This window comes from Dreissena polymorpha, chromosome 2, assembly GCF_020536995.1.
Source record: "Dreissena polymorpha isolate Duluth1 chromosome 2, UMN_Dpol_1.0, whole genome shotgun sequence".
Taxonomy (NCBI): domain Eukaryota; kingdom Metazoa; phylum Mollusca; class Bivalvia; order Myida; family Dreissenidae; genus Dreissena; species Dreissena polymorpha.
The window spans coordinates 16,547,270-16,560,168 of record NC_068356.1 but is presented as its reverse complement, the minus strand read 5'-3'; the positions used below and the strand labels follow the sequence as shown (position 1 = coordinate 16,560,168).

General features: G+C 41.1%; 1 protein-coding gene across 1 annotated transcript in view; it reads right to left on the bottom strand.

Annotated features, from left to right (window-relative positions):
• The window catches only part of LOC127866902 (mucin-19-like), a 70,270-nt gene that overhangs the window by 44,682 nt on the left and 12,689 nt on the right, over positions 1-12,899 (bottom strand). Inside the window, exons 10-16 of the mRNA XM_052407754.1 lie at positions 6,618-12,762; positions 5,631-5,782; positions 4,429-4,743; positions 3,752-3,959; positions 3,284-3,546; positions 1,415-1,548; positions 761-849 (exon numbers count right to left, since the gene is read on the bottom strand). Coding sequence (XP_052263714.1) covers positions 761-849; positions 1,415-1,548; positions 3,284-3,546; positions 3,752-3,959; positions 4,429-4,743; positions 5,631-5,782; positions 6,618-12,762 — 7,306 coding nt within the window. The remainder of the gene's footprint in view (positions 1-760; positions 850-1,414; positions 1,549-3,283; positions 3,547-3,751; positions 3,960-4,428; positions 4,744-5,630; positions 5,783-6,617; positions 12,763-12,899) is intronic.

Sequence of the window (12,899 nt, the reverse complement as noted above, 5' to 3'; positions counted from 1 at the left end):
TAACTATGGTTATTTGTTTTGAAAAGCTGTCTTTTATGTAAAACCCATGTATGTTTATCAGACTGTACTTAATTTAGTACTACAACATTGGATTTCGAAGTGAAGCTTTAGGACGTGCGATTGTTCCCTATGAATGGTACTCTGTTTAGGTTGTCAAAGCTAAACAAAAGTAAATATTATTTTCGGCGTAAAAGTTATACATGTACTGATTATTTTCTAAAACACGAGCTGATTGCTGGTGACATTATAAAATTGTTCCCAATATCGACAAAAATATACGTTGAAATTGAGAAATAACATACTTATACACAATAGGAAATTGAACACTGTTTACTGGTGGGTGTGGTAATTAATTATTTAAAGTGAAAAACGCAAAATAAATATTAATTTAAAAATTAAATTGTCGATATAAATACGTCACTCATTGTATGTCACTTAAGATTAGTTAATAATGTGAATTTTGTATATTTGTGAAATGTATTTCTTTAAAAAAATACTGTAAAATGACTTTCGTTTTCTTCATGTAAATAAACACTCTTAACATCGCTGTTGCAAAATATATTTAACGGTGACCTAAATAGGTCTTTATCTTTATTTTGTGCTTGTATACTTGACTAACATGTAATCCCAAGCGTTTTTGTCTATTATAGACTGCATTGTGTACTGCGTACTGCACAGGCTATTCTGGGACACACTTTAACCACATTATGCATTAAGCCTAGTTTTTCCAGAACGAGGCACAATTGCTAATTAGCGTTACCTGGGGTAGGAGGAGTATATGAGGTGCAGTTATCAGTGGGTCGCAACGAAGTAAACAGGGAACACAGGTTCGAACTAACACAGCAGAGACTGAAAAGAAAGTAGATATGTGAGACATTACAAATGAATGTGCTTTATGTACCAGCATCTATTACACTTTTCATGCCGAACATTTTAACTACATATAAGACGCGTTTAGAGAAAACTGGGAATAATGCATGTGCGTAAAGCTTCATCCCAGATTAGCCTGTGCAGTCCAGATACGACACTTTCCGCCTAAACTTGATTTTCGGTGATGAGGGACTTCCTTGAAACATAAACGCGGAAAGTGTCGTCCCTGATTAGCCTGTGCGGACTGCACATGCTAATCTGGGATAACACTTTACACACATGAATTAAGCCCAGTTTTCTCAGAACGCGGCTTATACGTTTTTCTTAACAAACTGAGCAATCATGATGATACATAAATTGATATATTGATGAATTTAAACTGGTACATGACATAATTCTATCAAATTCGTCGTTTTTGTCTTGATAATTAAGTTGTGGGACAAATATATATTTATACCGTGAAAAAAATCAATAGAAGTTTGAAACTCATCAAAGATTAATATTTGATGTCAAATCGCACATTAAATATACACAAATAACATACATATATGGCTCATAATCGAACTTCTGATATCGATCAGATGATCTTATTGGATTGTACAGTGCCATAAATCCACCACCAGGCAGACGTGTGATCAAACTTCCGTTGGAGGGTCCGCCCTGCTCATAGCAACACAGCTGAAAAACAACGCAAAATTCTGCATATATATTTGTATTAATCTTCTCTCTCCGTTTATATAATTATAATATTTTCAGCGTTGCTTTTTATATTATATCATTATCAACAGGTATACGGTTCCAAATATATTTAGTTCGTTAATATATGAAGTAAATGTGTGTAGACCAAATATTACAATGCTTCGACAGTTTACAAGCAGTGAAAATTTGTGTCGATTTATTTATTGCCCTTTATCTGTGCACGAGTTTATTTGTTACGACAGTATTCAGGTTAAGAGTGGTTGTTTTGTTAAAATATTGATAATTGTGCAACAAAAGTTGCACATTGCTCTTTTTGTGTATAGCTAAGCGATCTTTCATATCTGGAAAAAAAACACTAGTAATGTGTCATACACTTTAACCCATGTATTCTAGGCGTCTAGAAAAAAGGCCTTGGCAAACAGCGTAGACCCAGATGAGACGCCGCATGATGCGGCGTCTCATCAGGGTCTGCGCTGTTTTCTTAATGGAAATTCTGTAAGAAATATTCTTAATATAGAAATAAATACAATAGACATCCCTTATTTTGGAAATAAATTGATCCGATTTAGAAGGATGGGAGAGTCCACCAGGCATAAATGGGTTTATACCCCGAACAACACATGTTTTAACACAGACGAATCCACAGTGGTATAAAAAGGGTCATAGTTCTGACCATTCTGTTCGCAGCCAAAATGTCTTTATATCAAGATCATCCTTTTACAAAATAATATAAGTAAGCATGTATATTTGACCGGAATAAACCAAGCAAAAGTAGAGTTCAGTAGACACAATTTTGGGGACTGAATATCTGAAAGTGTAAAACAAACTGACAACAATTAAGCAAAAACTGGTCGTGGAAAATTTGTATTTCTTACGAACATCTAGGCATAAAGACAGTTCAGTTGTGGTATTATTTACGATCATCTAAACATACAGGCAGTTCAATTTTAGCGAAACAAGACCAGTGGTTAATTACGAGTGAAATACACAACGTGTGCTGTCACTAGTGAAAAAACAGACGAAAGGGAAACAATCTGCCATATGTGGTCGGAGTAAAACTTCATTCTTCCAAGGTCAACTACACTTATAAGTCATTTAACTAAGGCGTTTTGTATCGATATCTACACTGCCGTTAAAAGGAGTTGGCAACAAAAGCTTTGTAATTATTTAAGTACAAATACAATAATAATCATTAGTAAGCATAAAACAAACAGTTCTTGTTTGATTTGTTTGAATACCGACTTGAATTTACGCATTCTATGATCACTCGTAAATTAAAAACAATATTCCACCAAATCCAACAACTATGCTCTATATTTTCATGCTATGACAATTATTGAATGGTATATTATTGTACCGTGTATACTTTTAATAGATTTCATATTGGGCAAGATATGTTGGAAAAAGAGAAAACATCAATAGATCACTTTTTACAAATTTGAGACTATATACCATGGCCATAAAGTTTCTTAAAGTTAATAAAAATTTAATTTAACGGCCATAATTATATTTGGCGAGATATGGCTGTTAATTGCACACAGTCGTAAACTTCTTACACAGGCGTTCGAGAAATGTGTCAATGTAGATTCATATGTCGATAATATAGAATGGAAACGTTAGAAACTGAAAGCTTAACCATTTTACAGCGATTTAGCTAAATATCGGATATTTTCCAAATTAACACGATCAACAGAGCATGGTTTTTCAATCTTACCCTGTTACCAAACACACCATCCGTTGGAAATATAGTAGCATAGCACAGCCCTGCACCAACGGTATTCTTCATAAATCTCTTATCGGAAGAGACGCTGTCAACATTACACGGACAGTTAGGCGTCCCACTGTTTAGGCGATCAATTGTTGAGAGAAGTGTTGAGTTTTGTGACTCTTCTTTATACCATTTGAAGCATGCATTGCGCGTGTTGTTGTAGGTACTGGGACAGTAGTCAGTGTAGAACTTCCACACGCCCTGAGTGTCTGGATGAAACAGAGAGGACATTATAAGACACGTAATGAATAATTAATGAAATATTAATAAGTATTAAAATATTAATATATATATATATATATATGTTAAATAAAAATGATATAATGCAAAACAAATCAATCAAGTACATTCAAAACAAATTTTGCTATTGGGATGAGCCCAGGCCATAAAATTATTATTTTAAAATTATATTACCTGAATTCGTTTCAGAAAATGCCTGTTTATAAAGTTCAGTCTTTCTTGATAAGACATTTTCATAAAAACTGGTGCTATTCGCACATCGCCAGGCCATGGCGGCCGGACGTCGAACAAGTGCGCTAATGCTCCATGTACTACGTCCGTAGGCATATACCGCGATTGTGCGAACTGCGTCGGTAATCAACAATAATTGGACTGTGATCTCCTGCAAAGAAGAAGAAATAAGTATGTTATAAGTATAGTTTATTAATTTAATGATAAGGTTTTCAAATAAAAATTTGTCAATTGATGTTTGTGTTTATATGACAGTAAACGTAACGACTTATGTTCTATTTAAAACACGTATTGCTTTCTTGTCAAAATTACGTATCAGCACAGGAGAGACGTAACGGGGAAGATTGTCACATAATAACCACATGATAATCAAACAAATATATATAACTCTAAAATAATCGTCTTCAATAATTTGATATTTGTCAAGAACTTGTTACGTTTTAAGATGTTTGTGCTTTATTTTTAATGCCTTGTTTGGAATACTCTCATACATTGCAACAATTTCCTGCAGCGCAAAGATTACTCAAACCTTTTACCAATCGATTAAAAAGTGTTCTCAGTCTAAGTGTGTTAGTTGGTTATATTAAATAAATAGGAGCGTACAATTATTGTTTACTCACTTCAGTATTCGAATCTAAAGGAAGCATCTTTTCCCAAGTAACTGCAACTGCCTGTATTGGCTGGAAACGTGTGACATTGGGCAAATACGTGTCGAGGTAGCTATTAATTGTTGTCATATCCGCTGACCACTGGGTCCCATTTGTTGTGTACAGATAGTAAGAATGCACCCAGATGTTGCTGTTTGCACCCATCCTCATATCCGTCCATAATGGAGCTATTATGGTTGTGGGCAGATTTTGACTGGTAATGTTGGGTGCTCGGGGAGGCGCAGCAAGCCAGAGGGAGCCCAGCATCACAAACCCGTTGACAGACACCTTAAAAAGAAATGACATCAAGTAGGTTTAGGACAATTCAAGCGACTGAAAAGCATGACAAGCAGCAAAAATGTAGTATCACGGTAAATGGCCATTTTCAACATCTTTTACGTTAAACCAAACATGTCGGACACTTTTTATATTTGTGCTTACACATACGCATATTACAGATTAACTATTGTGTTAAATTCCAGCAAATAACAAGATGCTGTGTTCAATAATCGAAAGTGCACCCGTTGGAATCATAGCCAGTATTGATTCGTTAGACAATGTGAATAAGACCAAAGTAAGTTATTGTCGAAGTCACAATAGGTGATGTGTGCTTTTGCGGAGTGTTTAATTGAAGTATGTAAGTGTTTCAGTAAGTTGTATTAATATGAATTGGATATGATAAAAAAATACCGTCCAAATTAGTACAAGTCAAAATGGAATTAAATGTCTTCGTAAAATGAGGTTAGTTGAAACGAGTGTGGTGATGGTATTAAATAATCCATGCAGGTATCACAGCTTTGTAGCGAACAGTATTGATATTGGACGAAATGCGTCATTAAGTGTTCACGAAGAATTTGGGCTGGTTGAAAAAGTGCAAGTCCAAAGAAGGTCAATGTTTTGATCAAATTGAAACCAGGTGAGGTGGATGTGTTCAGACCATGACTCTGTAGAATGCATTAAATGAACCGTTGTTGGTAAACCTCGTTCGGACGGAGTAACAGACAGGTCAATCGCTATGTACCTTTCAGTATGAATAGCTAATATGAATATAGTTGAATCTTTTGGCCTTTATGGAGATATACTTAAATCATTAATACTGTATACATTGTTGAGACGTAAAAGAATAAATTAAGCCGATTGTAATAACATCGTTTATTCCTTATAAATAATCTTACGTAAACTTTTCTGAACCAGGAGCATTCACACGCAAATCCAATTGGTGTTTCGATAGGTCCATATATTGCGTCGTCTCCCGCCATACCGTTGATTCCAGCGACTGCATTAATACGCGAGTCGCCGTTTTGATTGCCGAACGCATGCAGAAAGCCTGCAGTGCAAGGAAACACGCGATATAGTGTGACGAATGCGCTCGAATATTCAGTCAGCCAATACAACATGGATGGCCTAAGTGCTAGGTATGATAATTCGACATTGCTTAAAATTGTGTGTGTAGTTCAGTCTACTACTTTGATGAGGAAAAATTGCGACACTGCTCAGCGTACAGTACCGAGTTAAAGTATAGCATATTTGCCATTGTAGTGTTTGCTCACGAACTGAGATGTTGACAAGAACGTGGGTGCAATTTAAAACTGAAACATAAATGTTCTAAAAATGTTGTGTTTACATAAAAAAAATCGTAAGAGATTTTCACGATTGTAATGTATTACAATTTATTTACTGAAATCTATTTATTTAACAATGGCATACAACTGTTTAACAACCAAACTGATGGCAAGCTTTCCCTGATGAAGTAAAGCCCGAGTGAAGATGTAATTTTATGAAAAACCTAGCCGGATTTCTAAAATGAAAAAAGGTACACACACTTTCCAAGATACAAAACAGTGACTGATAGTGATTGATTTCCCTGTTAGATCTAGAGACGTTAATAGCATAAATATATAATTTTAATTGGCAATGAAACAACTTTGATAGTACTGCCTAATTAATGAAACAAATCTGGATTGGACGGAAAAATGACCTGTTCAACTGAATAAATTGTAAGTTATATTTGCCCAGCGTATATAACTGGTACATTTGAACTTAGATACATTTTCGATTGCAACTTAAAATACTTCAAAATGCATTCATTTTTAGTCATACACATACATGCATTAATCATGCAATACAAATAACAAAGATGATTTGACATAAATAACAACAACCTGTTCGCAATGGAGTCGTAGTCGTTGAAATACTAGTCGACGGCGAAGATGTAGTAACACTTGTCGAAGTCTGCTTTCCGTTTGGACCAGCTTGCGTAATGTCAGTATCAGGCGTCGTAGTGGTTGTTATAGGGGAAGAAGTAGTTGTGGTTGTTGTGGGGGCAGAAGTCGTTGTGGTTGTTGTAGAGGCAAACGTCGTTGTGGTTGCTGAGGGGGCAGACGTCGTTGTGCTTGTTGTAGGAGCAGGCGTCGTAGTGGTTGTTTTAGGGGAAGAAGTCGTTGTGCTTGTTGTGGGGGCAGAAATCGTTGTGGTTGTTGTGGAGGCAAACGTCGTTGTGGTTTTTGTGGGTGCAGACGTCAATGTGATTGCTGTAGGGGCAGGCGTCGTTGTGGTTGTTGTAGGGGCAGACGTCGTTGTGGCTGTTGTAGGGGCAGACGTCGCTATGGTTGTTGTGGGGGCAGACGTCGTTGTGGTTGTTGTGGGGGCAGACGTCGTTGTGGTTGTTGTAGGGGCAGACGTCGTTGTGGTTGTTGTAGGGGCAGACGTCGCTGTGGTTGTTGTGGGGGCAGACGTCGTTGTGGTTGTTGTGGGGGCAGACGTCGTTGTGGTTGTTGTAGGGGCAGACGTCGTTGTGGTTGTTGTAGGGGTAGACGTCTCTGTGGTTGTTGTGGGGGCAGACGTCGTTGTGGTTGTTGTGGGGGCAGACGTCGTTGTGGTTGTTGTAGCAGCAGACGTCGGTGTGGTTGTTGTAGGGGCAGACGTCGCTGTGGTTGTTGTGGGGGCAGACGTCGTTGCGGTTGTTGTAGACACAGCCGTCGTTGTGACTGCACCAGAAATGGCCGTCGTTACATCTAATCCTGCACCAGTAGTTGTCGTCGTTACATCTGTTCCTACACCAGATATGGCCGTCGTTACATCTGTTCCTGCACCAGTAGTGGTCGTCGTTAGATCTGTTCCTGCACCAGATGTGGCCGTCGTTACATCTGTTTCTGCACCAGAGGTGGTCGTCGTTAAATTTGTTCCTGCACCAGTAGTTGCCGTCGTTACATCTGTTCCTGCATCAGAAGTGGCCGTCGTTACACTTGTTCCTCCATCAGAAGTGGTCGTCGTTACATCTGTTCCTGCACTAGTAGTGACCGTCGTTGAATCTGTTCCTGCACCAGATGTGGCAGTCGTTGAATCTGTTCCTATACCAGATGTGGCCGTCGTTACATCTGTTCCTGCATTAGATGTGGCCGTCGTTACATTTGTTCCTGCACCAGTAGTGGTCGTCGTTATATCAGTCCCTGCACTAGAAGTGGTCGTCGATACATCTGTTCCTGTACCAGTAGTGGCCGTCGTAACATCTGTTCTTGCATCCGTAGTGGCAGTCGTTACATCTGTTTCTGCACCAGAAGTGGCCGTCGTAACATCTGTTCCTGTACCAGAAATGGCCGTCGTTACATCTGTTACAGCACCAGAAGTGGTCGTCGTTACATCCGTTCCTACACCAGAACTAGCCGTCGTTGCATCTGTTCCTGTACCAGTAGTTGCCGTTGTAACTTCTGTTCCTGTACCAGATGCGGTCGTCGTTTCATCTGTTTCTGTACCAGTAGTGGCCGTTGTTACATCTGTTCCTGTACCAGTAGCGGCCGTGGTTACATCTGTTCCTGCACCAGATGTGGCCGTCGTTACATCTGTCCCTACATCAGTAGTGGCAGTCGTTACATCTGTTCCTGCACTAGTTACATCTGTTTCTGTACCAGTAGTGACCGTCGTTACATCTGTTCCTTCACTTGTTGTGGTCGTCGTTACATCTGTTTCTGTACTCGAAGTGACAGTCGTTACATCTATTTCTGTACCAGTAGTAGCCGTCGTAACATCTGTCTCTGTACCAGTAGTGGCCGTCATTACATCTGTTCCTGCATCAGATGCGGCCGTGGTTACATCTATTACTCTACCAGTAGTGGCTGTCGTTACATCTGTTTCTGTACCAGTAATGGCCGTCGTTACATCTGTTTCTGTTCCAGTTGTGACAGTCGTTACATCTGTTTCTGTACCAGTAGGGGCCTTCGTTACATCTGTTTCTGTACTAGTAGTAACCGTCGTTTCACCTGTTTCTACATCAGTAGTTGCCGTCGATACATCTGTTCCTGCACTAGTTGCTGTCGTCGTTACATCTGTTTCTGTATCAGTAGTGACAGTTGTTATATCTGTTTCTGTACCAGTAGTGGCCGTCGTTACATCTGTTTCTGTTCTAGTAGTGGCCGTCGTTACATCTGTTCCTGCACCAGATGCGGCCGTCGTTACATCTGTTTCTGTACCATTAGTGACAGTCGTTTCATCTGATCCTACATCAGTAGTGGCCGTCGTTACATCTGTTTCTGTACCAGCAGTGGCCGTCGTTACATCTGTTTCTGTACCATCAGTGGCAGTCGTTAGATCTGTTCCTGTCCAAATAGTGGGCGTTGTTACATCTGTTCCTACATCAGATGCGGCCGTCGTTACATCTGTTTCTGTACCAGTAATGTCAGTCGTTACATCTGTTTCTGTACCAGTGGTGGCCGTCGCTACATCTCTTTCTGTACCAGTAGTGGCCGTCGTTACATCTGTTCCTGCACCAGATGCGGCCGTCGTTACATCTGTTTCTGTACCAGTAGTGGCCGTCGTTACATCTGTTTCTGTACCAGTAGTAACCGTCGTTTCATCTGTTCCTAGATCAGTAGTGGCCGTCGTTACATCTGTTCCTGCACTTGTTCTTGTCGTCGTTACATCTGTTTCTGTACCAGTTGTGAGAGTCGTTACATCTGTTTCTGTACCAGTAGAAGCCGTCGTTACATCTGTTTCTTTACCAGTGGCGGCCGTCGTTACATCTGTTCCTGCACCAGAGTCGGCCGTCGTTACATGTGTTTCTGTACCAGTAATGGCAGCCGTTACATCTGTTCCTTCACTAGTTATGGTCGTCGTTACATCTGTTTCTGTACCAGTAGTGGCTGTCGTTAGATCTGTTTCTGTCCCAGTAGTGGCCGTCGTTATATCTGTTTCTGTACTAGTAGTGGCCGTCGTTACATCTGTTTCTGTACCAGTAGTAACCGTCTTTTCATCTGGTCCTACAACAGTAGTGGCCGTCGTTACATCTATTCCTGCACTAGTTATGGTCGTCGTTACGTCTGTTTCTGTATCAGTAGTGGCAGTCGTAGGATCTGTTTCTGTCACAGTAGTGGCCGTCGTTACATCTTTTTCTGTACCAGTAGTGGCCGTCGTTACATCTGTTTCTGAACCTGTAATGGCCGTCGTTACATCTGTGCCTGCACCAGATGCGGCCGTCGTTATATCTGTTTCTGTGCCAGTAGTGGTCGTCGTTACATCTGTTTCTGTAACAGTAGTAAGCCTCGTTACATCTGTTCCTACATCAGTAGTGGCCGTCGTTACATCTGTTTCTGTACCAGTAGTAACCGTCGTTTCATCTGTTCCTACATCAGGAGAGGCCGTCGTTACATCTGTTTCTGTACCAGTAGTAACCGTCGTTTCATCTGTCGCTACATCAGTAGTTGCCGTCGTTACATCTGTTCCTGCACTAGTTGTTATCGTCGTTACATCTGTTTCTGTACAAGTAGTGGCATTCGTTACATCTGATTCTGTCCCAGTATTGGCCGTCGTTACATCTATTACTCTACCAGTAGTGGCTGTCGTTACATCTGTTTCTGTACCAGTAATGGCCGTCGTTACATCTGTTTCTGTTCCAGTTGTGACAGTCGTTACATCTGTTTCTGTACCAGTAGGGGCCTTCGTTACATCTGTTTCTGTACTAGTAGTAACCGTCGTTTCACCTGTTTCTACATCAGTAGTTGCCGTCGATACATCTGTTCCTGCACTAGTTGCTGTCGTCGTTACACCTGTTTCTGTATCAGTAGTGACAGTTGTTATATCTGTTTCTGTACCAGTAGTGGCCGTCGTTACATCTGTTTCTGTTCTAGTAGTGGCCGTCGTTACATCTGTTCCTGCACCAGATGCGGCCGTCGTTACATCTGTTTCTGTACCATTAGTGACAGTCGTTTCATCTGATCCTACATCAGTAGTGGCCGTCGTTACATCTGTTTCTGTACCAGCAGTGGCCGTCGTTACATCTGTTTCTGTACCATCAGTGGCCGTCGTTACATCTGTTTTTGTTACAGTTGTGGCCGTCGTTACATCTGTTGCTTCATCAGATGCGGCCGTCGTTACATCTGTTTCTGTACCAATAATGGCAGTCGTTACATCTGTTTCTGTACCAGTAGTGGCCGTCGTCACATCTGTTCCTTCACTAGTTGTTGTCGTCGTTACATCTGTTTCTGTACCAGTAGTGGCAGTCGTTACATCTATTTCTGTACCAGTAGTAGCCATCGTTACATCTATTTCTGTACCAGTAGTGCCCGTCGCTACATCTTTTCCTGTACCAGTAGTGGCCGTCGTGACATCTGTTTCTGTACCAGTAGTGGCCGTCGTTACATCTGTTCCTGCACCAGATGCGGCCGTCGTTACATCTGTATCTGTACCAGTAGTGGACGTCGTTACATCTGTTTCTGTACCAGTAGTAACCGTCGTTTTATCTGTTCCTACATCAGTAGTGGCCGTCGTTACATCTGTTTCTGTACCAGTAGTAACCGTCGTTTCATCTGTTCCTACATCAGTTGTGGCCGTCGTTTCATCTGTTCCTTCACTAGTTGTTGTCGTCGTTACATCTGTTTCTGTACCAGTAGTGACAGTCGTTACATCTGTTTCTGTACCAGTAGTGGACGTCGTTACATCTGTTTCTGTACCAGTAGTAACCGTCGTTTTATCTGTTCCTACATCAGTAGTGGCCGTCGTTACATCTGTTTCTGTACCAGTAGTAACCGTCGCTTCATCTGTTCCTACATCAGTTGTGGCCGTCGTTACATCTGTTCCTTCACTAGTTGTTGTCGTCGTTACATCTGTTTCTGTACCAGTAGTGACAGTCGTTACATCTGTTCCTACATCAGTAGTGGCCGTCGATTCATCTGTTCCTGCACTAGTTGTTGTCGTCATGACATCTGTTTCTGTAAAAGTAGTGACAGTCGTTACATCTGTTTCTGTACCAGTAGTTGCCGTCGTTACATCTGTTTCTGTACCAGTAGTGACAGTCGTTAAATCTGTTTCTGTTCCAATAGTGGCCGTCGTTACATCTGTTCCTACTTCAGATGCGGCCGTCGTTACATCTGTTTCTGTACTAGCAGTGGCCGTCGTTACATCTGTTTCTGTACCAGTAGTGACAGTCGTTACATCTGTTTCTGTACCAGAAGTGGCCGTCGTTACATCTGTTTCTGTACCTGTAGTGGCCGTCGTTACATCTGTGCCTGCACTAGATGCGGCCGTCGTTACATCTGTTTCTGTAAAAGTAGTGGCCGTCGTTACATCTGTTTCTGTACCAGTAGTGGCCGTCGTTACATCTGTTTCTGTACCAGTAGTAACCGTCGTTTCATCTGTTCCTACATCAATAGTGGCCGTCGTTACATCTGTTCCTAAACTAGTTGTTGTCGTCATTGGATTTGTTTCTGTACCAGTAGTGACAGTCGTTACATCTGTTTCTGTACCAGTAGTGGTCGTCGTTACATCTGTTTCTGTACCAGTAGTAGCCGTCGTTACATCTGTTTCTGTACCAGTGGCGGCCGTCGTTACATCTGTTCCTGCACCAGATGCGGCCGTCGTTACATCTGTTTCTGTACCAGTAATGGCCGTCGTTACATCAATTTCTGTACCAGTAGTTGCTTTCGTTACATCTGTTCCTACATCAGTAGTTGCCGTCGTTACATCTGTTCCTGCATTAGTTGTGGTCGTCGTTACATCTGTTTCTGTACCAATAGTGGCAGTCGTTAGATCTGTTTCTGTCACAGTAGTGGCCGTCGTTACATCTGTTTTTGTACCAGTAGTGGCCGTCGTTACATCTGTTTTTGTTACAGTAGTGGCCGTCGTTATATTTGTTGCTACATCAGATGCGGCCGTCGTTACATCTGTTTCTGTACCAATAATGGCAGTCGTTACATCTGTTCCTTTACTAGTTGTGGTCGTCGTTACATCTGTTTCTGTACCAGTATTGGCAGTCGTTACATCTATTTCTGTACCAGTAGTAGCCGTCGTTACATCTGTCTCTGTACCAGTAGTGGCCATCGTTACATCTGTTCCTGCACCAGATGTGGCCGTCGTTACATCTGTTTTTGTACCAGTAGTGCCCGTCGTTACATCTGTTTCTGTACCAGTAGTGGCCGTCGTGACATCTGTTTCTGTACCAGTAGTGGCCGTCGTTA